Here is a 27043-nt window from a genome sequence, read left to right as displayed (position 1 = left end):
GTCTGATTAAGTACACGTCAATTTGAGTTAAGTGGCCGAGCCTTTAGAGTCTGTCAGATTGCTCCTCTTGTGCTTATCGAGCTAGGGTTACAATGTTCACTCGTGAATCTCTTGAGTGTATATGACTCATTTACATATCCATATCCTATCCTGCGAGAACCAAGGGCCTAAGTTACTGCTCTATGTAGATTTTCATAATTGGTTTTAATTTTATGCTTTATTTTATTTAATAAGACGTCACCTTTTAAAATGGTGAGAATTCAAACCCTAACCCTATTGACAGATATTTGACAGAAATTGAGTAATGTTTACTAATATTTGATGATATCCAGTATGATGATATATGTGACAGTGACTAAAGGTCTAATAATGAAGGTATTCATCATTCATTTTACAATCAGATATACTCAGATATTTGTGAATTTAATAGACTGCCACCTTAAGGGCTAGGATAACGCAAATGGCTGGATCATGATATTACAATTATATCTCGGGGAATATCTAGTCTCGTATCAGAATATCAATGTCAGTCCATTTTTAGTTTATAATATGAAGTATGAATTACACTGATATCAAGTTGTTATCTACATGTCATCTTAAAAGTGCAAAAAGAGTTTCCTAACCCTGAGGAAAAATACGTATACTTGAGGTAAAAAGAAACAAACTGCAGTGTATAAAGTTTTAGCAACAATTTTGTTTTCTATTTATTTCTGTCTCAGTTGATCTTATGTAACCTTTACTACCATACCATCTATTAAATGTACCCTGTGATTTGCCTCTTTATACCGATGGTGTCATCGTGGCACAGACTTGACTCTGTACCCAAACAATATCTTCTCCTAACCTACGCCCACAGTAATACATTAGACATAACGCACTCAAAAAATCTCCTCTTTCATACTCTTATATGACTAACTAGACTCTGATTTTCATACCTTATTCACCCACCCACACGCCCACACACAGTCTATAGAGGATACTGACAAGCTCCTCTTAAAGTAGGAATAACATAGTTTCCTCTTAATGGCCTTTCTGTGCAAGAATATTTTTCCAACTACATGTTACTATTTTAATTTTTTTTCTCTTTTTGTTTCCAGAAGAAGCAGGCATCTAGTGTTGACCGGATCACTCTGTATGGCCTCATGGTTAAGCCCATTCAACGATTCCCTCAGTTCATATTGCTCCTGCAGGTATACAATGCTGTTTGTAATGGGCTAGTCATTCCATTTGTTTTAATGAAGTGAATCTCTTCAAATCTTGCTAGATAAAACACTTTCAATATTAGAAACTAATCGAATTAAAGATTCAGCAGCACATACACTAGTAAAGAAGCAAAGCTGCAAGGCCGCAGAATTGATTATGGATTTTAACTTATCCTCAGTACAAGAAGTTTTACCTCACACACTTTTACACTGGGGTTAGCTAGATCTTGAAAAGTAGCTAGCCACATCAGTTTTTCATTTTGCTGGCTTTACATCTCGACTCTTCCACTTTCTATTCTGAGCAAAGATTTGGATTTGAGCTTGACTTGCTGGATCTGCAGTTGCTCATTTCATCCCTCAGTAGGCATTGATTATCCATGAATTCAAAAGATAAGTTATGAATGTGAATCAGGCAATTTCTTCTTGCCTAAACTCAGTACTCCAAAGAGGAAGTGTATGTATTAAATCATACATTACAGGGAACTAGAGCTCAAGGCACTGAGGTTCATCTGAGATGCATATCTCAAGACAACACCAAGCTTTCACTGGGTCATAGATGCAGGGCAAATAGATGTGTCATGGGCCTAGACATGCAAGCCACAAAGTCTACATTTAGAAAAAAAATTTTAACCAACAGTGCTTACAAAATGGTAGAAATCGCAGTACAGCGAGCTTTACAAAGTTTAGTAAGGGTTTACCTAAATCCTCTGGAATCCACAACCTGAAGACAGCACTCTGCTCCACTAGAACACATTCTTTTGGTACAATTCAGTTTGTTGCATGATACTGAGGAAAGTATTAAATCATAATTTTTTTTTTTACTTGCCGTGTCTTTACTTTCCTTGTGACCTTTTCTAGGACATGCTTAAGAATACACCAAAGGGCCACGTGGATCGCCTGCCCCTGCAGCTTGCTCTGACAGAGCTGGAGATGCTAGCTGAGAAGCTGAATGAACAGAAACGAGTAGCTGACCAGATTGCAGAGACTCAACAATTAGCCCGCAGCGTCAGTGATCGCCTGCTCAGTAAGGTGACTGGATACACGTGCACACGTACACGCACTTGCGCACATATGCCTAAATCAAATCAGCTGTGAGCCAGCTTCTGAGCCCTTTAACTCCTCTGCGTTATCATCACTGTGAGCCAAACACCTATACATATATATATATATGCACTAGTATATAGAAATCACTTATATCACTTTCCCACACATTAATCTAGGGAGGCATTTTTATTTGGAGAAATTATCTCCTCGAAATGATGCCCATTATCATCCCTAAACAGTACCAAATGCAATGGCAGAGGCGTTGCTTCTCCATTACCACGCTGAAATTACAGTCCTGCCGTCGCAAATCTGAACAAATGCTGCTCTGAATAAGAAGAATTAGGGGGTAAATGAGACATTTAATTGGAAACTGTAAGAGAGCTATCTCTTTCACCCTTTACCTCCCGTCTATTCCCCTCTTGCACTCCCTTGCTTACTCTCTTGCTTACTTTCTCATTCCACTTACACACTCTCTTTCTTTAGTGTGACTGCATCTTCCTGTCTTTTCTCTCTCTCTCTCTCTCTCTCCATCTCTCTCTCTCTCTCTCTCTCTCTCTCACCCCCCCTCTCTTAATGTCTCTCGATCAGCCCTTGCTTTCCAGAACTCTGAGATGAGCTGATTCGACCAATCTCCTCCAGTCCACACAGAATTCCATTTGCTGCGGTGACGCTGCAGAATTCCAATAGGAAACAGTCTCCTCTATTGCCCCCATAACCATCCAATGAAATATTCATTCTTTGTCTCAAAGTATCTAAGTCGCCGGAATAGGACAGATAACAATGTGAGTGAGAATGGGTTTCGCACACATTCACACAACACATGCACTCCTACTCACACATGCACGTGTGCATGGTGCAATGCCCTCTGTGCCTACTGAGGCTTGAAGACTTTAAGGGTGTATTCTTATAGCAGCCCACCTCTTGAGGGAGCTGTACGGTTTTGTGGCCATCAAATGGCAGTCCCACTCGGACTAATGACTCATTTTGTGTGCTGTCTGAGCCACAGCCAAGAGCTGCACTGCAGGTTGTAGAATGGACACAGCAGAGATTCATTATTTCCTAAATTTTTTTTGCCTTTTTGAACAAACAAACATCAAAGTATCGGGATGTGAATTCCATATTTGGACTTAACCCGTTGCTTGCAGTATTGTGGCTTCACTTAAATTGGGATGAGCCTGGCATATATTGGTGCAGTATGCATACAACTATAAGTATTGATTTAGACAGTCATAAAAGATGCTGGACCAAAGTGATAAAAAAAAAAGCTTTCTGTTGCTATTTCCCTTTGCCAAACATATGGATGACTTGAAAGCACAGCATGCGCCAAAATACTGCAGCATAAATTGCATCTGTTATTGGATTCTTTAACTGTCTGTGTGTGTGGGTGCTTTTGTGTAAAGGTGTGCATGCAGCAAACTGTTTGTGCATTTATATCCATGTGTAGTTACCTTGTTGTGGTGGAAAGGATTGTATGTCCCAGTGCTCATAAGCTAAGCCAGTTTGAACCCTGTGATAGTGGTATGGTGGATAGTATGGTGCAGACAAAAAGACAAAGAATGACCTGAAGCATGTGTTGGAAGTATTCATTTAAAAAAAACAAAAAAGAAATGTGTCTGGCAGCTCCTCTATCCCCATTAAGTGAAAGATTATCTTTAGATCCCTTTCATCACTGTAAACGTGTGCAAGGCGGATGTGCATTCTCTCTTTCACTCAGTTCACTGAATGAACACTGTCTGTGTGTGCCTTGTGTGTGTACTTATTCTCACATTAAATGACCTTCAGCAGCATGAATGTGTTGCTAATCCCTGATGAGACATCTGTTCCTCCAAGCCTGACTTCTGTGTCCTCCAGGCACTGAACTCTGGAGGACTGGCCCTTTGTGATGCTGTCTCCTTCGCCTCTGATCTGATTGCTGTGTCCCTTTTAGCAACTGAACTCGGAGCAGGGGTCATTGGTCCTTTGTGAAACGCTTATTGAGACTGTGTATGGCGAGCGGGGACAAGTCCTGAAGTCGAAGGAGAGAAAGGTCTTCCTCTTTGATGATGTGCTCATCTGTGCCAACATAAATGTCAAGTAAGTCCCTCTTGTAGAGCAAGTTGAGCTAAATGTCCTTGCATTCAAAAATACTTTCCTAATGCGTTCATAATGTGTAGTTCTAGCATGAAGTTGTGTAAGTTTTGAAAGGAGAGTGCTAAACTGCTCAGTTAGGAGAAATAGCTATTAGGTGGCACAGGGCTCTAGCGTGATGCCCTAGGTTTTGCAAGGATATTTTGGCAAACTCCATGGGAAAGAGAAATAGCTGCTAGGGGTTTTGAGCACTATCTGAAGTTGCAGGAGCTTTATCAGCTTTAAACAAATGGTAGAATGCCTAACTACAGCTACAGGAGTCTTAGATTACTGACATAAAACATTTTTTGGTTTCTTTCCAATTTATCTTATGTGACAGCACCATTGATCACATCTCTCTCTCTCTCTCTCTCTCTCTCTCTCTCTCTCTCTCTCCTTCCCCCCTCTCTCTCTTTCAAGAAGTAAACAGGAATGGGATTTTGTATATTTTGCAAAGCTCCTGTCAAAGATGTGGCTTAAAGCCCTCTTCTCCAGCCTTCAAAGTAATTATCACTCTACGTCTCATTCAACTCGAGTGTCCCGAAGTTGACTTTGTCTGCCCTCCAGGATCTTGACAAACCGATCACAATGTTGATTGTCTGCGTGATTACAGGAATACATGAATAGCAATGAACTCCTCCTCACAGCCAGGGGTACAGTTTTGGCGGGGAACATGGGTGATCATACAGATTCTAATTCCCACCCCCAGTCTTCTTCTTGACATTTCAAAAAAAGTGTCTCCTACTATGCTGCGGTAGGTGTAGTGCTGGATGCAGATAGGGAAGGAATCTCTCAGGTTGTTTTCCTTCTGAAGTCCTTCTTCTAATTGTTTTTCTTCTCATCTCCACCAGGGGGCCTCCGGATATCAGCAGCCTGGTCCCTGTCGGCCCCAAGTACACCATGAAGTGGAGCGCCCCCTTACAGCAGGTGCAAGTAGTAGAGGTGGGGCAGGAGGGCTCGCAAAGCAAGGACGCCTTCTTCCCACAGAGCGGGTCCAAGCGGCCGAGTAGTACCTGCACTTCAGGTAAAAATAAAAAATAAATGTGAACCAGTCCTATCTCATTCCTTTCCCCGATATGTCATCCTCTAGTTAATCTCATCACTTGGACTGACTTTTAGTCTCAGTCCCTTACTCTGACTCAGCAAGGCTAATCTGTTTCTGTACTCAAGTGTCCCGCGGAGGGCTGGAGATGCATGCATACTGCTTGTCACTCTGATTGAGGATGTGTTTGTGAGGAGGATAGTGATGACAGTCACTTGTTCCCATCTGCCTAGGGTGTTTTATCTTGGCGAGAGATGTGGGGGTAGAGAGCCCCCTGCCGCACCATCCCCACAGTCTCATTTCATTCTCTGATAGACCACAAACACATCTAGAGTGGAGTCATCAATCTGTAGAGATTATTCCCTCCCTTTCCAGGCCCAATTAGAGAGCCAGTAGCAGTAGATAGGAATCGGTGGTTGAAACACTAGTTCTCCCACCACCCCTCACTAAACTCTGGTGTATACAGAGCTTGACGAGATCCCTGATAAATGTGCCATGGGAAAAGGGAGATACAAAGCCTTATCAGGATGTAATGGTACCGGCTTTTAAAGTTGCAGTTCCATGACTTAAATATTAATGGTGCCTTCTTCAGAGCTACCGGTGTCATGCTCAGCAAGCAGCTACTGTTTTGGGAGCTGGTTTAGATTCTCACTGCTTTTGTGTGCAGGTAGGGTACACTCGTATACTCACAACTTTGCTGCAAGGTTTTGGGATCATTTAAGGTTAGCTCGCAATGCAGCTGCCTCTCTTCCTTTACCTGCGTCTACCTCTGCGAATGTTATGCCTCACAGAGGGTGCTGTATTCTGACTCTGACATTCTCCCCTCTTTTTTTCGCCTTTTTCGACACGGTGCGGTCACCTTAATCATGTCTATCCAGAGACCTCCCTGAACATCTGTGGGGCCGTTCCCCAAATTTTCATTCAGACAGGCTGTCCCATCTATTTATAGTTTCATCCCTTGTGATGTCATTCAGTGGGGTGTCTAGTCTAAATCTTGCACTCCCTCAGCATGGCTGGAGTTATTTTTCATCTTCTGCAGACCCTGGTGCTGCTCTTTATTGAAGAAAGCTGGCCTTCAGGGAAATGCTGGCCTGTCTTTCTTACTCAACCCTTTTGTCTCTGCCTATGTCTCTGTGGGGCTGTGTCTCTCCCTGTCTGTTCAACAGCACACAGAAAGCCCACCAATGTGTGTGCTCTTTTTTTGTTCCACTTGTTTACTCTCACGCTGTCTTACCTTCATTCTGCCGCCATTACACCTCCCTTATTGCTGCTTCTCTTTTGACCTGATGTCAGGAGTGCAGTTTTTTTTTGTCAGAAGTGTACGAGTGGGCTTTGGCTGCGGATCTGACAAGGTTTTCGATGCAGGTGTGGAAGCTGCATTGTCTTTAAATCCACTGGCTAGCATCACTGGCACAGCGGCTGAGTGCTAGATTGCTGACTTATTCCAGAGAAAGCAGGGATGGACCCCTCTGGGCTCTGGCCTTCCGCACCAGTGAGCTACGTGCCTGGCGGCCGGTGTGAATAGCCATGTCTGAGTGTGAAAACCATATCCTGCCTCACCAACGGGATTACGCTGGATTACAACTCAGCACATTCACCTCTCGGGCCGTAGCCAACAGCAGGCCCCAGAGGACTCAACAAACCTGTACAGGGGTCCAGGCAATCCCTTTGGAGAGGACAGGAAGACATTGTTCTTGCAGCTCGCAGCACACCCTTTTATATTCAGATGTCTCACCTATTGATTTCCTCGCACAGATGACAGATGTCACTGGCTGCCTGTGACAAAGATCCCATTAAACCCCAAAAGCTACAATGGAGCTTTTAAATGAACAATCCCAGCCCACCCCTCTCTTCTTCACCCTCCCTTTCCTCTTACGGCTTTACTCTCACTCCATTTATGCACGTGGATAGACAAAAGGCGGCAAGTCCCCTCAGAGGAGCTTGCCTCACTAAGCCCACCTACCGGCTCAGCTCTTCTGCTGCTTTATTATGTAGCAGTGGTGACAGTGCAGGACAGCTCTGGAGCGAAATCTACCTGCAGAATTTAATTAGGCAGTTCTCATGGAGCCTGCTGCTGGGGAGATGTGGGCCAGGGGAGCTAGGACGGAGGATGGCAGACAGGAGGAGACACGGCTATCGATTCGCGGCAGTAGGAGAGAGAGACTTTGAAGGTAGCGGGTCTCAAATCGATGCTGAATTTTGCGTCTAATGAGACACCTGCATTCCTTTTGGCCAGAAAAAGGGCATCATAGCTCCAAATAACAGTTTTTCCATCTGATTTTTTTTACTCATAAATTCACTCTCTGTAGTTCAACAAATAATGAAGATCGATCCATCTACACATCGACCCTCTTTTATTAGTGCCACTGGAGTTTCAGCTAAAGCAACTTTCTTTCTGCACTTCCACTAGTTCTCAGGGGCAATGTCATTGTTGTCCTCAAGTGTGTAGAACACTTTAACCTTGAATGTTCATGTGTATTGCACGTCTACAGGATAGTTGGACCTTATGATGTGTATGTTTATTCTATATATTGAGATCGTATCCTTTAAATGATCAGTTAGTTGAAATTTTGTCAAAAAATGAATTGAAATTAATTAACAATTTGTTTATCAGTTGGTTCCAGAAATGAAAATTCTTTGTTTTTTTCACTGTGTGTTGAATACCGTTTTGGACGGTTGGTCGAACGAAAACAACGTCACCTTGAGCTTTGTGAAATTGTTATGTACATTTCTTCATTATTCTTTGACAACCTAAGTGTACTTCTTATTGTTTTGCATGCAATTTGTTGGCGATATCACAAACTCTCAGGCTTTGTGTGTTGTCCACCTCTTAGGTAAAGCGATCCTTGGCCCTCCACGGCTCTACCAGGAGCTGCAGGAACTGCAACATGACCTTTCTGTCGTGGAGGAAGTCACTCTCCTTGTGGGCACGCTGCAGGGGATGTACCAGGTACATGTCTCTTTATGTTACACTTATACTGTGGCTGGACTGTCTCATGGGGAAAATGTATACCATACAACATATATAATGCAACAGTCAGCCGAAAGGATCTCATGCATAGGTTTCCTCAGTAAAACTGACTAGCTTTAGTTCAAATTGGCCACTTAAAGCCAACAAACTGACCTTCAAAAGCTCTCCAAAAAATGCTTTCAGTATCACAAATTATTTATAAGCCGGTTATCTCAAGATATTGACTGATTTAGGAAAATATTTGTAGATATAATATATGAAATGTGGAATGCATTCTGTAAACTGCAGCTTAACTTACAATAGCTCCTAAGCCCTGAGAACACTCCAGAGAATCACAGAGGCGTCAAAGACAAAATTGAAGTATGCACAGTTCATTTAAATTGCTGGATTTAATGGAAACTAAGAGATCAAGTTTAGATGGTACAAGGATAACCATTTGGGGAAATCTCTTTCTGCTATTCCTCTTAAAGAAATTGCAAAAGAATTCTAGATGTTTAAAATTGGATCAAAGAAAAGCCTTGTATGCTTCTTGAATCATCAGTTTCTAAAAGCATGAAGTCTCCCATCTACCTCCTCATCAACAGTGCCACAATGGTGGGAATGAGATGTTCCCTCTGATATACTAGATAGAAGTGTCAGATAAGCTATGTTGCAAAAGAAAAACCGCAGCGCCCCTCCTGTAGCGTTCAAATCAGGACACTTCCCAGTAGTCTGCCACTAACACATTAACAGTACCATACACTACATAACACAGCCAGGGAGGTTTACTCCAGCAATCACCAAAGAGCTAATGGCTGGCACCTTTGCCTCCCTGCACTTAATGAGCACAATATCCTCAGGAGGAGTGATATTGGCTTGGCACTAAATGACTGATTTTCACTTTCCACCCAGTTATAATAGTGTCCACCGAACAAATAGATAAAATACTTCTGCACAGCTCATTGACTTCAGAAAATTGATTTGATTCTATTTGACTTGAGGGACTAGGTTTTACTGTACAATGGATGCTGGTGTTGTAAATTCAATGTTACACTTGAGGGGATAAAAATGCCACAACCATGTTGCTTCACATAATGTACTGCAGTTTTATGTCAGTGGATCTGCGGTTGTTTGCGTGTAATAATATCAATATGTAAGTACATCTACAGTGTACCCCTGGGGTCAGTATGCATGTAATGCGCTCGCATCTTTGCTAGATGACCTATTGTATGCTACATCTGAGAAGCAAGTTTTAACTGTGTGTGTTTTTCCATCAAAGAACCTGAACACCACTGTGGCCCAGGACTGGTGTCTGGCTCTGCAGAGGCTTATTCGCATCAAAGAAGAACAGATCCAGAGTGCTAACAAATGTCGCTTACGCCTGCAGGTGCCTGGCAGGCCAGACAAGTGAGTAGTATCTCACATACAGATGTGCTCTGAGTAAAATGTCCTGCATATGTTTTGGTATGAGAATGACCACAACAGCAACAACAACAAAAAAGGCTACAACAGCAACACCAAAGGGTTTCCTATATTGCTAACTGATTTAAAAAAAGTTCAGTAAGATGGAAGTACAGCAGAGCTGCCCCATATAGCTCTCTCTCTCTGTCGTTATATATATATATATAACCTCTTTTAGATGACAAATTGATAGTGATGGTGATAGTGGCAAAAATAAAGGAGCAAAGAGAGGGATGGTCAAAAAACAGGACATTGTTGTTACATATACGCGCTTAGATCTCTGGGCCAACAGGACACTCTGACCTTTTGCAAATTAAAGGCGAGAACAGTTTATTCTGTCATGACTGGGTAATTACCTGACTCGAATAATTCATTTCCTTCAGTACTTGGATGGAATAATAATTTGCCTCCACAAAATGTTCCTTTTGCTAGATTTAATTGAGATACTTTTTGCACCAGCCTACTGGACCTTTGTGCATAACTTTTCTCAATTGCTCAACTAAGATCCATATTATTTTATGTCTACAGTGTCTGTGCTGAAAAGCCAAATATTCAGGCAAAGTAGTGTATGCTTCTACACTACACTGCTATAATTCCTCCTGGCTGTATGGTACCCCAATGTAACACACTTTTAGTTTTTATATTAGAGTTAATACACAAAAGTAAACTGTGTAAATAAGTAAGTTAATAACTTATTTAGTCTAGTTTTTATTTATATTTATGGTAGATTACTTGCAATGCAAAAATGACCATTAGTAATGTTTTACTTCATCAGTCCAAAGACAAAACAGCAGCTGTTGCAGTTTTGTTCAGCTGAGCATAAATGCAATACCATGTCATACTAAGCATGTTAAAGTGGTTGTCTTAACATGTCAGAGTGGCAACTGAAAGACTAAAGGCCTACTTAGAGCACCAGAAAGATGGCAAGGAGAGGGCATATGAGTAGCTTAGAGTGCTGCACAAGAACTTGGAATAGCAAATAATGGCAGATTATAATGGATCCCATTCCATGGCTTCTGGTGGGGATAGGATAAGAAAGAGGCAGGGAGGACAAAAAGAGAAAGATTGCGATAAAGAAGCCAGAGCCCTGCTGAGAGAGACTAAGCAGGAAAAGGAGAGGAAGAAAGAAAGAGTGAGAGTGATGATCGACCTCCCCCATGAAAGACTTGGCACTGTGCCGGCAGGGCAGTGGCAGTCAGAAGAGTGGGCCTAATGCTTCAGAGCCAGGGAGAATCTAACTGTGCCAAGCCAAGCTAAAGTGACAGCTTGAGCAGCGGAGCTGTGCAGATCACTTCTCCCACATCTCCCAGCTTCCTCGTCGGCTGTCACACCAGGCCTGCAGGGCCAATCTGCTTACTCAGATGTTTGGTGGAGCCAGATGTCATGCTTACAAGAGAGTCCCCGAATTCCCCTTCAAGGGGTACCCTTTTGCTGAGTTCTTGTGATAACGTCATTAGCAACTGCACTGACATGGAGATTCCCCACCCCTACATATGTCCAAGATGTAGTTTTGTAAAACCTAAATAATGTAGAGTAAGACCTGCACTGAAATCATACTTGGAGGTGGCCACAGAGTTTTTGTGGAGAGGTAAAAGATAACAATGTCAGCTGAAAGAGAAAAATCTCCTGTAGGGAAAAAGAGCCAATCCTGGTTGTGTGATAGCAATCTAATTGAGGCTGGGCCTCGGTGTCGGGTGGCTGGCCCGGCAGTGAGCCTCGGGGCTGGGGGTGACAGGTGGCACAGCGGGTGCCCAAACTATTCTGACACTACCCAGGGTGCAGCAGTGGCAGATTGCAGGGGAGAGCAGTGGGCAGACCGGCCGTGTCTCTCTCACAAACAAACACACACACACACACACAAAATCGCGCACACACACACACACACACACACATGCGTTGGTTTTCCCTTGTTATCCTTCTCCGTTTTGTTACTGAAATTAGTAACAATCTAGGGCACAACAGTGCTTCCAGAGTCTCTATGTGCATGGTACATGTATTCACTCGTGCTCCCTGCTGACAAATGCACCTGCACACAAGCAAGAATGCATCTCAGACAAAGAAGCATGCGCGCATACGCACTCGCGCGCAAAGCTGAGCCTTGCTCTGCTGGTGAGAGAGTAGGACCACAGCAGGGACCCCCTGTACTGAGTTGGTCCCCTCCTGTCTGGCTGCAAGCGACTCTCTGCAGTCAGGCAGCACATCACAGCCTCCACACTGCAAACAGACTGAGTACGTGGAGAGAATCCTGACTGCTGCCTCAAAGGCACCAGCCTACGTGTGACAGCAGTTCATTAACATCCTCTTTTACTGCGTCTGCTGGAGCAACCACAGGCATTGATACATGGGTCATACTGGCAAGCGATAGATACAGAGTTCAGATTTCATACTTTAACCAAATGTGTTTGTTGCTTCATCCACCATTCCCTCTAGCATGAATGAAGGAACATTATTATAAGCCTGAAGCCTCTTTTTTTCATAGGCCATTTTTTTTAGAGGCTGTGCGGGCCTGCAAGGCAAATGGCAGACCTTTCATTCTTTCGGGCCCCATCTCTAGTTCATTCTGGCTGAGAGTCTTGTCCAAACAGACATGCTCCCAAAGAGGCTCTGGAGAATCCTTATGACCTTATCTCCGTGTCTGAGAGGGGTTTCTCTGATTGTTCCCTGTGTAGGACAGAGAGGTGTGCAGTGGATAGGAGCGTGGACGGGTCCCACTAAATGGGTTGGTTCACCCAAATTACAGAAAAATATCCTCAGATTCTCAGATTTTTGCTGTCATCCCAATAAAATGGGAATGAATTTACTTTGAGGTGCTCACAGCACTGCCCATGTTAAGGGAATCAGTTACATGTCTTTTCAGAATCAGTGTTCCTATTACTTTGGATAATAATAATTTTTGTCCTTTGTTTCTTTGTGAAGTGACCGTTTAGATATCATCACCCTAACCTCTGCTCCCTTAGTTTTTTGTTGTCTTGTCTTTACATTCACACATTCACATCTGGAGGCAACCAGGAATAACCACAGTCCTCTACTCTTAGCCAGTTATCAGCTGCAGTGGGGGCAGCTACGGTATATTTTCTTTGGTCAACTGTTGTGGAAAAGTGTGTGTTGCTGCTTGAGTGCTCAAAACAAAGTGGGGAATTGTGCTACTCAGCTTATTTACAAAGGAGGTTATCTAATCTTCACATATTGTTTGCCCTAGATTCATTTTAATAAAGATGGCTTTGGTTATATGGCACAGGTACTCAACTTACACCCTTTATACTTTATGAGGTTTTATGGGGTTGGTTTGACCTCTTTAAAAAATTGCTAATTTGCGTGCTGTTGTGATGTAGTTGTTTGATTTTGAATTTTTTTTTTTTTTACAAAGCTGTCCATATGAAATAAAACTGAAGCAGTAAATGTCCCTATATACTGTATACCCACTATAACTTTTCTTAATATGAGCTTAAGAAAATAAATCCTACACTAGACATCTTCAGTATAAACACTGCGGCAAGCACTTAAAATGAATTTAAACTCAACAACCTTGTTTTGCACATAGATTGTACAAGGTCTGGTACAATTCTACGGTTAAGCAGAGACGTGTGTCCCATGTTACAAAAACATGGGTCTTGTATAAATGGTGACAACCAGTTATTTACTTGTGATCAACAGCGTGAAAGGCCGCTGCATTATCTTGCGTCATACACAGGAATAGTGGGTCTAAGTGATAGTGATTACCTCAATGGCAGCACGTAGTTGTCAAGAGAGAAGGGGGGGGGCGGACAGGATACAACCATTGTGCTGGAATCTGAATCAAGAACCTTTAAGTATCAGCATGACTACTCAGGGTATGGCAGTCTAAACAGGCGTTCTGATTGAACGGCAATTTCTATCTCACTTTATTTATGCAAATGTGTCACACACATCACAAACAGCCAATGCATTGATTGTTCATATATCAGCTGTAGCAGTGAGTGTCTGCGTGTCTGCGTGTGTGTGTGTGTGTGTGTGTGTGTGTGTGTGTGTGTGTGTGTGTGTTTTTGTAAATGCTCAAATTTCACTGACTGATCTCAGATCTCACCATGATCTTTCTGTGGTTTTTCAGGTTTTGGTATATAATCCTGTCACCTCTATAAATGACATTCAGTCGGAACCCACTTTTAAGTCTGTATGTTTCTATGACTGATTGTCAAGTCCGTCCAGAACTAGAACAACAAACTCTCGTAGGGACACTGAACCGTCTCCTTTAACTCATCTCACTATTTGCAGAGCAGACTGTTTCTCTCTGACTGTTTGTTTCTCTGGAGGGTGGAGGTGAAGTGAAGGATGGGTGCATGACAGGCTGCCACTCAGCACTCACTCCTACATCTGTCCCGTCCTTGTGCATTAGTGTCACACGTGTGCTTCGGCACTGACCTGCTCCCATAAATCAGCCAGGCCGGCTCCTCGCTTCGCTCCCTCGCCCCCCTCTGCCCTCTCTCCCCTCCCCTCCTTTTTTTGACTCTCTCACTCTCAACTCTCCTCATCTCCCCTCTGCCAGCATACCCGAGTCTAGTTCCCCATTCTGGCAGTGCACCACACCTGCACTGCGGCTGTCAATCAGCAGGCAGGAGGGAGGAATCGGAGACTGCGCTCAGTTTAGCATGTTTGAGGCCGTGTGGGCATAAAGTGTTGCCTAAGGAATCCAACCAAGTGAGTAGTTGTATTCTCGTCACACCCTGTCTCCCCTTCTGTCTTCGGCAAATTGCCTCTGCTATATTTAAGCAGCGAATGGTATGAATTACACTTCTTTGTGAAAGCTTCACTTTTTCAACATGTCAAGGAAGTTTGAGATCTTACTTACTTTATTCTGTTCCTGTCTGCAATCTCTCTCTCTCTCTCGTTGTCTCTGTATGTGTGTGTGTCTCTCTCTCTCTCTGCCGTTTTTTTCCTTTCCATATGAAATGAAAATTAATTTGCAGCGGGCAGCGGCAGGTATGACAGAAGCAGAATTTCAGGCTGCACACTGTTCTCCACTCTATTACCTTATAATGATGTCTGAATGTGAAATTGTCTACCTTATGTGTGTCTGAGACCCCAGACCCCCCCCTTCTTTTCACACACTCTCTTGCACTCTCCTTTTCTTTCTTTCTTTCATCGCCTCAGAATAGTTGTACAGGTGACTGAGACAGGGCCATTATTTTGGAAAGCTGCTTAGTGCTTTAAAAAGGCGTCTTATCCTTGGCCAGACAGCTTACTTGTAGTTCCAATAAAGCCTGATCAATCCAGACAACAGAGTGTCCCTGTCAATGGATAGACACCGGCTGAGTCATTGCTAACTCAGAGCTGATGCTGCCAGTCTCACGTTAGGCTGGTGTGCATTAAGAAGTTATTTTATTTTAGTTGACAGGAGAGAGAGTATTTAAACACAGGCATGGCTGCTAACAAGCTGACAAGAATTTGACTAAATAGTTGCTTAAGGAAGATAAATGTTTAGGTGGGAATTTAAAACTGGGAGATGAGTTTGTATGTTTCTCTACCTACTTAGTAACACAACGTCTGCAGGAGTTTATTCACAGTCATTTGTTGGTTTTATGTCATGGCTCTGAGTTGAGCCCACATTTTGCTCTGGGAGAGACCTTGCATTTTGGGGCCTGTTTTTAGTATTGACTTTGGTATTGACTTTGGTATTGACTTTAAGTGTGTTTTTTATTGGCTGGTGAAATTCCCTTAAATCACTCTCATAAGACCTTCACATGGTTATCTCTTTTCCATTTTTGGAATCCCTTGTAGTATTCAGGTTGAGTGGCCTTGATTCTGGATGCAAGAAGAAACACGTCATGAGAGCTGGTTTGCCACTAGGGTTATAAATCATATATATCGTAATATATATATATATAGGCATTATGCTTTCGTCTGTCTGTCCCATTCCCATGAATGCAATATCTCAGGAACACCTTGAGGGAATTTCTTCAAACATCCATTTGGACTCAAGGATGAAGTGATTAGAAATTTGGTGCTCAAAGGTCAAAGTTCATTGTGATCTCAAAACTGGTTGAGCCAGTACATCTATGATAATCCTTCATTAATCTTCAACTTCAATTTAGCCAAAAAATACACTTTATACCTTTTATTCAATTCCTTCCAAGTCTTCACTACATGTATTATATGAGTCTGGACAGACATGCATGTAAACTGCAACTAATACATTCTAGTTATATTCTGTTACAGGCAGAAGCATGTGTTTTGTGGATAGCTCCCCCTTCTTCCCTGCCTCAAATAATAACACAGCAGCTTGAATGATCAGATAAAAGAAGACATACCTGGTAAAAGTGTCGACCAGGGGACATCACAGTTGCACTTTTTGTGGTCACAAAAGTGGATGACAAAAATCAGCTGCTTAGAATCTGATTCTGACACATTGGCCTGTACGAAGATATATGAAAAGAATAATCATAAATTGGGCTACCTTTGTATAAATGTATGAAGCTCACAGCGTTCTTGTTGTTCCCCACTTGGCACTATGGAGCGAGACCTGAACAAAATCTGTTTCAGACACCTGAATGCTGAAGTTCAGGCAGCCATGAAGGATTAGGCTATAAAAACACTGTTTGACTGACATTTATTTGTTTACCTCATGTTGCTATGTGCTTTGTAGCCCAGTACCAGCTAGATACAATTTGTAGCTCTTCCAACTCATGAAGAGACAGACAAACTGTTGGCAACTCAAAAGGAGTCTGCAGTCCTCTAGAGAACAGTCCCTTGTCTCCACATATGTGTCTTAATAACACAAATTTGATTTATAAGCCAATTGATAGAAACCAAATTTGAAATACTATCTGAATAATAGTCAGTTTCTAATGTATCACCTCAACTTGAAGCCATTCAATTACATTTTAAATAATTCCTTATGAAAAATCTGGATAACTTTGGACGCACATCAATTTTTATGATTCAACTGTTCAATAGAAGAAGATTAGAATAATTGTATTTCACGTGCTTTAATACAGTCTCTATTAGCACCAAATTCTTTCAGTAGTTCACTTCCTAAATGCAACAACTTGCATATTGCTGTAAGGCAGTATGCACAGAAAAACACATTAACCGGTATAAAGGTATGAGGATTGTTTTTGTTATTGTTGCAGTAGCGTCTTGCAGTCCTGTTTTCTGTTTTGTGGTAAGAAGCAAATGAAAATTAGTTGTCTTTTATTTTTTTGAATGTGACTTTGGAAAATAATCTGTGCCCTCTCTAATTCTACATGGCAACCACAAAGAAATATGCACTTACTCACACCTGCAAGAAAATGACAACGTATTAACCACTTGTCAAAATTACCATACAGGAACAGAGGCAAAATGCTAATTCCAGTATAAAGATGTGTGATCTGACATGTTACAAGGCCCTAAGCAAACTATATTCACATGATTTACATTGAAGAGGGAGACGGGACATTTTTCTACTCTGTTTAACTTTAAATTATGAGTTCATAATGGAAATATATGCATAGATTAGTCAGAGCAGTGCATGAGACATAACATCTGTCTCTTGAGAACTTTTGGTAAATTAATCTGTTTTAATTCATTAAACTTTTGAACGCCTTCATTAATTCATGAACAGTAATCACTGTTTTTTTTCTTCTTTTTATGGGGATATTGTGTATTTGGAGGTTAAAGGAATATTCCACCTAAAATATATGTTTTTAATATCAAATGTTCACCGCCTGCAGGCTTGAAAGGTGCCTCTGAAAAGTTTGTAGCTTGCTCCTTCGCAGAGGATGTCAGGTGTAGTCGGCTTGAATTCATGGCTTTTACAATGGATTCCAACCCTGACCCAGTTTCAAGGTGAAAAAGGTTCATGGGAACTTTTCATAAAACCCTTGCAGGATAATACACTTCTCCTCTGTCCATTTGTATGTTTGGTATTTTCTCCTTTATTAAACCAGGTAAAGGGCTTATTGAGAATGAAATCTCTTTTACAAGAAAGGCCAAGAGAATTGTTATACACTTTATACAAAACAGCATAAACACAATGTCCAGTTAAGATGGACATCATTTTTTACATTATGTAAATATGCTAGTATGGTTTGGTTAATACACAGCTTACATTTGTCACTAGTATGACTGGCTTTTTACGTAAGCAAGCAACAGATCTCATCAGCCTAAAGGGGATGGTTTTATATATAAGTTTGAAGTTTTTGAAAAGTATTTTGTAACATTAACAATAGGTTTTTTTTATTTTTTAAATGTTGGCTCAATCCTTTCAACAGTGGCATGACCCTGAGAAGTTCAACAAGACACTCAACCTAGACCTGTTTAGCCTTTATAACGCTGTTGAGACGGACATGAGCTTGTAAATCCAGATGTGGTCTCAACGCAGAATGCTATGTAGTACTTTTGTCATTATATAACCTGATGTCCGTACACTCACATCATCTCTCTCTCTCTCTCTCTCTCTCTCTCTCTCTCTCTCTCTCTCTCTCTCTCTCACTCACTCACTCACTCACTCACTCACTCACTCACTCACTCACTCACTCACTCACACACACACACACACACACACACACACACACACACACACACATCTAAGATTGGGTCTTCTACTGTGTCTGAGCTTGAATTGGCACCAAAAAGCTTTCACTGATCAGAGCCTGTCCTGGTCGTGCCTGATCCCAGTGGAGCCCTCACATTAGTGGCATTTTGAGCGTTGTTGCTCACCTACAAGCGATTTACTGTGACCAGGCGGTGTGGTCATCGCAACCTGCCCTGAATGTTGACTGAATGCAGGCTGAAATCATAAAGCCTCGGCTTACAGGACTGAACCACTTTAAAACTACAAGCAGGCAGGCAGCTGTTCTGACAGAGAAAATCTTGATGTATTAAACGTAAAGTCCCATGAAATGAAAAATGTCTTTTCCTTGTTGGAGCCCTGTTTCTCTGACTGTATTGTTCTGCTTTCTTTTTTATATAGCACACCTAGAGTGTATGTCAAAGATGCACTTTTGCCTAGACGTCCCTGCTCTTTTGTGATGTCAAACCGCCCCCCCCCCTAGTAAATTCAAGCTGATGTTCAGGATAAAGTAAGAGGTGATGGAAAAGTAATCCTCTATGGCTACTGTCAATGTATTGCCATTTTTTTCCTGCCTACCTCAGGACTCAAAGTGTCTTTTTTTTCATTTTCACACTTGTAGTCTTCAGCCCTCTAGTTGCCTCAAGTGACATTTTTTTTTTCCACATATGCAGTAGTACTCCCTAAGACCTGTAAATAGACTTTGATGTGTAAAATCCTGGTAGCAATTACGTTTGTTAACACAACAAATTTAGGAAAACACTTTAGTAATATATAAATGTAATTTCCGGGAGACAGGGATTGTAAAAAGACACCTGGGCGCACAGAAGCACAATCACACAACCACACATGCTAAAAATGCTGGGTTCCTGCAGTTTATTTCCGGTAAAGGGAATGCATTTTGGTTCAAAGGTTCAGCTTTACTGTCATTACACAATACAGGATTTCAGAGGCTCTGTTTTGGAGTCAAATCCTAGTAAATACCTGGATCACAATTCCTGGGCCTCAACAGCATAGACTGTCTGACTTGATCAAATGATGAAATGAAAAAAATACTAATCCAGCAATAATGTTTATATTCCGTTCAGTGAAGACTAACGTGTGACAAACATGTTAAAAATGTGATATCAATGCATCTGACGTGTGCATGCATCTGAGCCTGCGCCCGTGTGTTCTCCTCCAGGTCAGGCCGTCCTGTCAGTTTCATGGTGGTCCTCAACACTCCCAGCCCCCTTAGCAAGATCTCCTGGGTCAACCGTCTGCACTTGGCCAAGATCGCACAACGTAAGTGCACACGCACACACACTATCTCTCTGTCTCACACACACACAAACACACACACACACACACACGCATTCACACACAGAGAGGATTACTATGTCATTTCTATTTAAACAGGGTGATGTAATGCAATGAAATGTAATAACAATGTTTTCAGGCAGAGACTCAGACACATCATCGGTGTTTGCTTCACTCTCTCTTGGCTAAGTGCACAACTGGTGTTACGACTTATATAATCACAAAAAAAAAAAAAACGAGACTCTCAACTGGGTCATCTGAAGTTTATGTGCTGAGGAAAGAGGCAAACTGTTGTTAAATTAATAACCTCTGTTCTAAAATACCATCTATCTATTGTGAAAACAAACATTGCTCTTCATTCAGGAAGGATTGTGTTGACACATGAAGACTTGGTTACATACTAAAGCATTAGAATTCCTTTAAATTCTTTACTACCAATCGTTTGTAAGGCCAAGTCTCCCTCTTTCAAATTCGGGATATGTCATTGATGACTCAGCTGTGGTCAACATTAATGAGGGAAAGGAATGGCCAGACCCTGCCCAGCAGGGAGCAGCACAGTTCTTCTTTATCTTCCTAACCTCTTTCCTCCAACCCTTGCCTTGCTCTGGCCAGGCCTAAGCCTACTATGCAGTCTGACCACGCTGTTGTATTGGAGGTCTTCCTCTCTGGGGTTCATCAATGCGTGCTGTCATCCAGTGGCAAAAGCAGAGACGGAACTACCGAGGATATTAATCTGCTTATTTGGCCATGATGGCACGCATATTCAACCCACTCACCACCCCAGTCCTCTTTTCCCCCATTCTTTCCTACTCCCTGCGTAGCCTTGAGCGCTCTTCCTTGTCACACACACTTTATTCTGGGTTTGTTGTGCATGCAGTATGTCTCTCAACACTGCGCTTGTGTGTAGCTCCAATCGTGTCGTTGTGGCTTCTTACATCCCAGAGGCCATTGCTGTGAGCGTCAGCACAGAATCATTCAAGGTTTCAGAGAAGGTTAGAGGTGGAGGTAGAGTAAAGGACACTCAATAGAATGTCTTGCTTAGATGTGGCCCGAGATATATTTGCCTATGTTTTAAATACCCTGAGAGGATCAATGACACTTGGCTTGGTCGAAGGTCAAGAGGAGGCCGAACGTGTTTCGTGCTTTCCGGATGTTTTCCTGGGACTTTGTCTCCCCTGTACCTTGAGACTTTCCCTCCTTGCACATTACAATAAAAAAAGAACACAACACTGGATTCTTTCCCTGTGCTGCTGGCCTACCTTTCACAGTGGGGGTATAGAGGTGCATGAAGCACACAGTACATCTGTAGACTCTCCAGTAGAGCTTGCTGTATATGGTTTGTGTCAGAGAGGCATCAAAAACATCAGGCTGAGTGCAGAGGATGCTGTGGCTGCAGTGAAGCGCAGCATCCCCAGCCTTTCCTTGTTGCTCGCACCTTTATCAGCAACACAGCAGGCGTACTGATGAGGACAGTGGCATAGTTATAGCATGCAGCCCTCCTCCCCTATGGCTGCCTTGTGGACATTGGTTATATTCAAAGCCAAATCAGGCAAGTTATCCATAGCTGTCATATGGGCGAGGAGCCCCATGCTGCAGTGATGTTTATAGAGACCATCAATATCAAGTATGACCTGCGGAGGATAAGATAAACAGATGAAGAAGATGAACTCCTTTTGCTTAAAAGAATTAAATAAACAGACTTTATTTGGCCTTCACTAGGAGTGAAAACAGCAAATAAACATTTATTGAATTTTCTCGCTTTTTTAGGATCTTACACCTGTGTAAAACACACCCTGAACACCCTGAAGACACGGGATAAAATGCCATCAAAATGTAAATATTGCACATTGTTTTCACTCTCATATTGATTGACAACAACTGCTGGCACCAATCTGTCTTTGTCATGCTATCCTACAACCTTGTAGCCTCAAGCGCTTGTCACAGACATGATACTCCAGTGTGTTAAGATAAACGTGAAATATTTGCTTTTCTTTGACTTAGAAAAGTTTCAGTTCAATCGACTGATCTGGGGAAACTGACACATCTAAGGTTGTAAGGTTTTAGGCCTTTAGCCAACACTGCTATCAAGGGCAAGTTACCATGAGAACAACAGTAAAATAAGGTTCGATTCCTCCATCACCAACATGACAAGCAGCTAAGTGTAAGGAGAACAAGCTCCGAGGTGCAAGGAAAAGTAATAAAATAGCAGAATCAGGACATTAAATGAAATAAAATAAGAACTAGAGTGAAATACATTGGAGGAGTTTTAGATTACAGAGAAACTGCAGGGAAGACATCAAACAATGAGACGGCTTTTATATATCAAGCTCAGGACACTGAGTTGGACAGCAGAGCTGCAGAGAGAATAAAGACCATCTTTCAACCAGAAGACGTGTTTTACTCAGATATTGATTCACTCATCTTTCGTTAAAATGATTGATTTAAACTTCAATTTTAGAATGTTTCCTTTATATCTGAATTATGTGGAAACTTTCACGTCAAATGAATCTTTATTTTGTTTTTGAGTAAGATCATATATTCACAAATGACATAATTTCTATTATGTTTTGCACTTTGATTGACACATTACTTTTTAAACTCCTTGGCCAGTTGTTCTGCTACACAGATGCAGTTTTAATATCCCTGCAGTCCTAACTAATCTCAACCAAACATGGAGAGAGATAGTATTGATTGAATGCAAGCAAATTAAACAAATTTGAATTGCAAAGATTGAAAAAGAAGTTTTACTTTTTCTTTTCAAGGCAATCATCCAAAGTCCTCTCACTTTTCCCTTCCTCTCGAATGGCTTATATGAATGTATATACATATTCATAGTTGACAGCCCACACAACATCAATCCTCTACATCTGCAATCTCATGTAGCCTTGCAAACTGAGGTTAATGGAAATGTTAATCATGATTAGCTAATAAGAGCGGGGAGGTCATAAACACAAAAATAGCAGCTTGGTAACTTGGTGACTGAGTGACAAAACATTAGTTGTGACAACGCACAAAGTGACTGACCTGCCTTGTCAGCTTGTCCCAGCATGCATTGGGGTGATTGACCCCATACGCTGGGAGGACGGTGAATGTAAATGTAAAATGTAAAGTATGAACTCAAATGAATACAGCTGATGGAAGTATATTGATATTCAATTTAGTATTCATTTGATAATAAACTATGCACTAAAATTTGTTCTCCAAATAAATGTAATCAGCATTTTAAACTTGGAACAATATTGCTGCAATAAGTCATACAAGGATTTTATGATATTTAGTGTATATTTGATGTATATGACCAGCTGTATTGCTTCTGTAATTTATGTTGTAAAACAGTAAAGTTAGAGTCAGGGTTAGGACACTTTAAGAGGACTGCATGTTATGTTTGTGTGTATAAAAACTGTATCTGCTGCAGAAGCTTTCAAAGTTTGGGATGTCAGACGTGTGTCCAACATCCACCAAGCTTCTATTCCTTCCCACTTTCAGTGTCAAACTACAGCACAGCTGTGTCAGTGCCTTTAAACTACAGATGTTGAATTAATGGATTGCATGATTGAACATCAAGAGTTGTCATTTTTTATTAAAAGTAATTTATATTTTATTTTTCATACATATTTTACTCCAAAATATATGAATAAATAAAAAATAGTGACTATACCATATCAGAATATGTGAATAACTAAAAGAAAAAGTCAGAAAGAACTTAATTTTATCTGCAGCATCTAGATCACATATGATATAATACTTTGCTCATGACCACTCACACAGCAGCACTGTGACACACTCCTACTCATCGAATCATTCATTTAAAAACAAATGGGGATGATGAAGATGAGGGCGGGATGATGGATTTCATTGAATCCCTTGTGGAAATATATCAGCACCAACCTGGTCAGGATGACAATTACATGTTAATTGTATTACACCCACACTTTGCCTTTCCATTTAACCAAATGTAATTACAATAAGCGAGTTGTTGATTTAATTTCACGGATGGTGTACTGTCACCGAGACTTCCTCGTCATTGCAGGCGGAGGCAGGCCTGCCCTGTGCTCAGGGGAGACCTACAGTTGAATCAGCATTTCAAATGCACCGAACCATGGTCTTGTTTAGTTCGAAATGGGTGCCGTGCTCCGAAATGTCCCTGAATGGTGGACACCACAAATAGCTAATGTTGTCATGCATGATTTAGTGAGTGATTAGACATCACAAAACTCGTTTTCCCAGACCCATCTTCACACCAGTGTTTATCCTGTTACCTCCATTTAGAGGAAACAGCGATATCCCTCTGCTGTACTTTGCAGCCTTCCCTGTGCCACATGTGTGAATATCATTGGCTTTTAGTGGCATTTCTTTATGCCGAATTAAAGTCCTATCAGTGTATTGCCCATTAGCAATGCCTTGTTAATGCTATGAGGTTTTCTCTGAACCCTTTTGCACCGTGGTTGGTGGTGGTTTTTAAAAATGTTTAACTGGAGATCGTTGTACTTCAGCAGGATGTTGAAGCTGCTCTGTTGGTCAGGCTTTACGTGATATTATATGGCAGTCAAGCCTTGATATGACACATTCCCAGTAAACAGCCTTTGTCACCTTGTGAGTGCATGTGGTGTAGTTATGAGGCCTTGAAATAGAAAGTGAGAATTACCCCATGGTGGTTCTTCACCAGGAGCCCCGGGGTCCATTAATAACCTGGTGTGCCACTGCATCTTTTATTTCTCTCTGAGTGGCCCTACTGTTTCTGAAGGGTCTTCGTGAAATAGCCAGAAGCATTGCCTAATTAATGGACTTTCTCACTGCAGAATTAATTGCTTCCTACCATGCAGTCCCAGCCCTTTCAGACGAGGTTAAGGCTGCAGACTTTGATGGCCCTCACAAGAAGAACAAGAGGCCGTCAATTCATGAGAGATTGCTGCTGCGACTTTGGAGACAGAAGTGGAGGAATGACTGTGGGCAAAGAGAGGGAGATGTTGAATGTGTGTGGGAGCATGTGTTTGTGTGTGTGTGTGTGTGTGTGTGTGTGCTGGTTGGGGGGGGGGGGGTTGAAAGGATGATTGAGACAAGCAATCAGTCCCACTGCAGGGAACAGAGGGCAGGCAGGGGGCTGTTGCCTGTGGTTACACTGCTAAGTGTGCCGGTCTTTTTCCCTTGCACACGGATCAATAGATGAGTGGAGTGCGGCTTGGAGGTTCTGGCACACGCTCTGACACGCCTTCTTAATCCACTGTGTGATAACCTGTGCCATGCCGATGTATACCGCACAGGATACAAGCAAGGGAGGAGAATGCAAAATCCACCTTGCTGCATGGACTTTGAGGGCATTACTTTCATTAGCCCTAGGATTCAGATAGCTTGGTTGCTATAGTGACTGATTTCGTTGCATCTGTTCAAATAACATTAGCTATACTGTTATCTTTTGTAGGTATACTCAATAAAGGAGCTGAAAAGATTCCCTTTGATAACGCTTTTAATATAAACATTCAACAGCAGAACCCTCCCCCTCACAAAAATGGCTTTCACTCTGTATGTGCTGGAAGGATTTTCCCTTAGCCCTAAAATTAATCTGTCAGACAGAAAAGATTATCTCCCTATCTCGCTGTGCTCAAACATGGGAAATGTTTATGATAAGTAAACATTATCACGGATTTAATTAACAGATCCCACACTCGCATTGATCCATGGGAAATATCAATTGCAGTGGTGTATTTAATTAGTTTATATCTTTGCCCTTTGTGTCACCGGGGTTGATAGAGCGCCATGCTCTGCAAATTAATCTTCATCAGCAAAAGACTTGAAACAAAAGCCTGATTGGAATAAAGAAACTGAGAAACTGAATGTCCCTACTTAGTATTCCAACCCTCCACCTTCACAAATGATGTTGTTATACATAGTTATTGTACAGTAGATGGGACTGAGTACACAGTAGATAGAACTGACCTTAACCTTTAGCTTGCGGAGTCTCATCATTCATATAGATTGCCTCTAATTGACACTGCAGATAAATAAACTGCAGCTCAGTGGAACTGACTGTATTTTTTTTTTTAAAAACATAAAACATGATTTGTAACAGGAAGTAGCTTTGGGTGTAATAACACTTATAACTCCTTTAGCTGTGTTTATCATCAAGAACTTCTTTTGATGCAAAAGACATAGATTACTTGCAGATACTTTGCAGAACTATCAGTAGAGACTGTTTGTATAATATTAAGAATGGTTACATTGGTTATAATCCTTAACACGGTTAATTATTAAAGGTGGACTGTTACAGTATTTTTTTTTTTTCATTCAAGGCAGAGCGACCTTGTTGATGTGTAGGTTTTTTCTCTCCTTAGAAGGTCGGATCAAGTTTGCATTGGTACTCCTACCCGTTGGACTGGCAGAAGCTGGAAGTTTCAACTCTTTAGACCTCTCTGCTCTCCTGGTTTTCACACTATAGATCAGAACATGATGTTACAGCTGATTCAGGCTGGTGGGAGACGTGTCGGGTGCAGTTGGCTTCTCATATCTGGTTTACGGGTCAGTCCGACAATAAATATACCAATTTGATACTTGTGTGTTTATTTTCCTCCAAATACAAATATGTGGATCTTTGCTGTAGAGAATAGGATGATACGGTTTTCTGCATATAGGAGGCATTTTATTTCCTTCGGTGAGCCCAGGTGATGCAGAGTGCATCCTTGCATTCTACCTCTGATTTTACAAATAATTTGGTTAGTTTATTATCAAATTAATGCAGTATTGACTTTTCTTAGAGATTGCTTCAATGCTGCTATAGAGTTTGCCTCTGACACCAGTGTGAAGCAGTTTTAAGAGTCAAATGTTTTACGAATATTTTACCTGTGACTGTTTTTCTATGACGGTGTGGAGAAGTGGAGAATATATTATCTGTATGGTTTGTTGTTCTGCTGTCATTAGTGGCTTTGCTGCAGTTTGCTTCCTTTTGTCGACACACTTCCGCAATTTGACACTAATTGGGTGCCACCGTAAGTCGCATGTTCTAAGTCGCCCCTACTTGTTATTACCATTACGAGGCTGACATTAATGTTTTTGTTTTTTTCTTTCGTAGTCGGTAAGTCCTATTTATGGTAAATCCAACATGATGTGAATATAGCATGAGGCGGAATTCACAGCATGCTGTACCAAGGGAAACACACAATAAACACATGGAACAAAACATATGAAATGCAGTTTTCTTAGTGATATCTTCAGTTCCTACAATGATGTATTCAAGTAGTGTTTTACATGTAGTTGCTTTAAGAAAAGGATGAGCCTGCATACTAAACGTAATAAATATCAAGTTATTTCATACAAGTGATGTCCCCACAGATAAAAAAATTCTTCTGATTTCTTAAGGGGAATGTAGTGTCGCAACAACTCTTGAGTGTTTTGTTTTCCTGTGTTTAGGGGTCCAACTG

General features: G+C 41.6%; 1 protein-coding gene across 1 annotated transcript in view; it reads left to right on the top strand.

The window, feature by feature from the left end:
- arhgef10la (Rho guanine nucleotide exchange factor (GEF) 10-like a) overlaps window positions 1–27043 on the top strand; it is an 85215-nt gene that overhangs the window by 21134 nt on the left and 37038 nt on the right. Inside the window, exons 12-18 of the mRNA XM_070902476.1 lie at window positions 1098–1190; window positions 2061–2231; window positions 4174–4319; window positions 5204–5376; window positions 8229–8344; window positions 9624–9751; window positions 19516–19616. Of these exons, the coding sequence (XP_070758577.1) occupies window positions 1098–1190; window positions 2061–2231; window positions 4174–4319; window positions 5204–5376; window positions 8229–8344; window positions 9624–9751; window positions 19516–19616 (928 nt within the window). The remainder of the gene's footprint in view (window positions 1–1097; window positions 1191–2060; window positions 2232–4173; window positions 4320–5203; window positions 5377–8228; window positions 8345–9623; window positions 9752–19515; window positions 19617–27043) is intronic.

This window comes from Enoplosus armatus, chromosome 3, assembly GCF_043641665.1.
Source record: "Enoplosus armatus isolate fEnoArm2 chromosome 3, fEnoArm2.hap1, whole genome shotgun sequence".
NCBI lineage: Eukaryota > Metazoa > Chordata > Actinopteri > Centrarchiformes > Enoplosidae > Enoplosus > Enoplosus armatus.
Note: the sequence above shows the minus strand (reverse complement) of the source record. Positions and strands in the feature narration are given on the sequence as shown.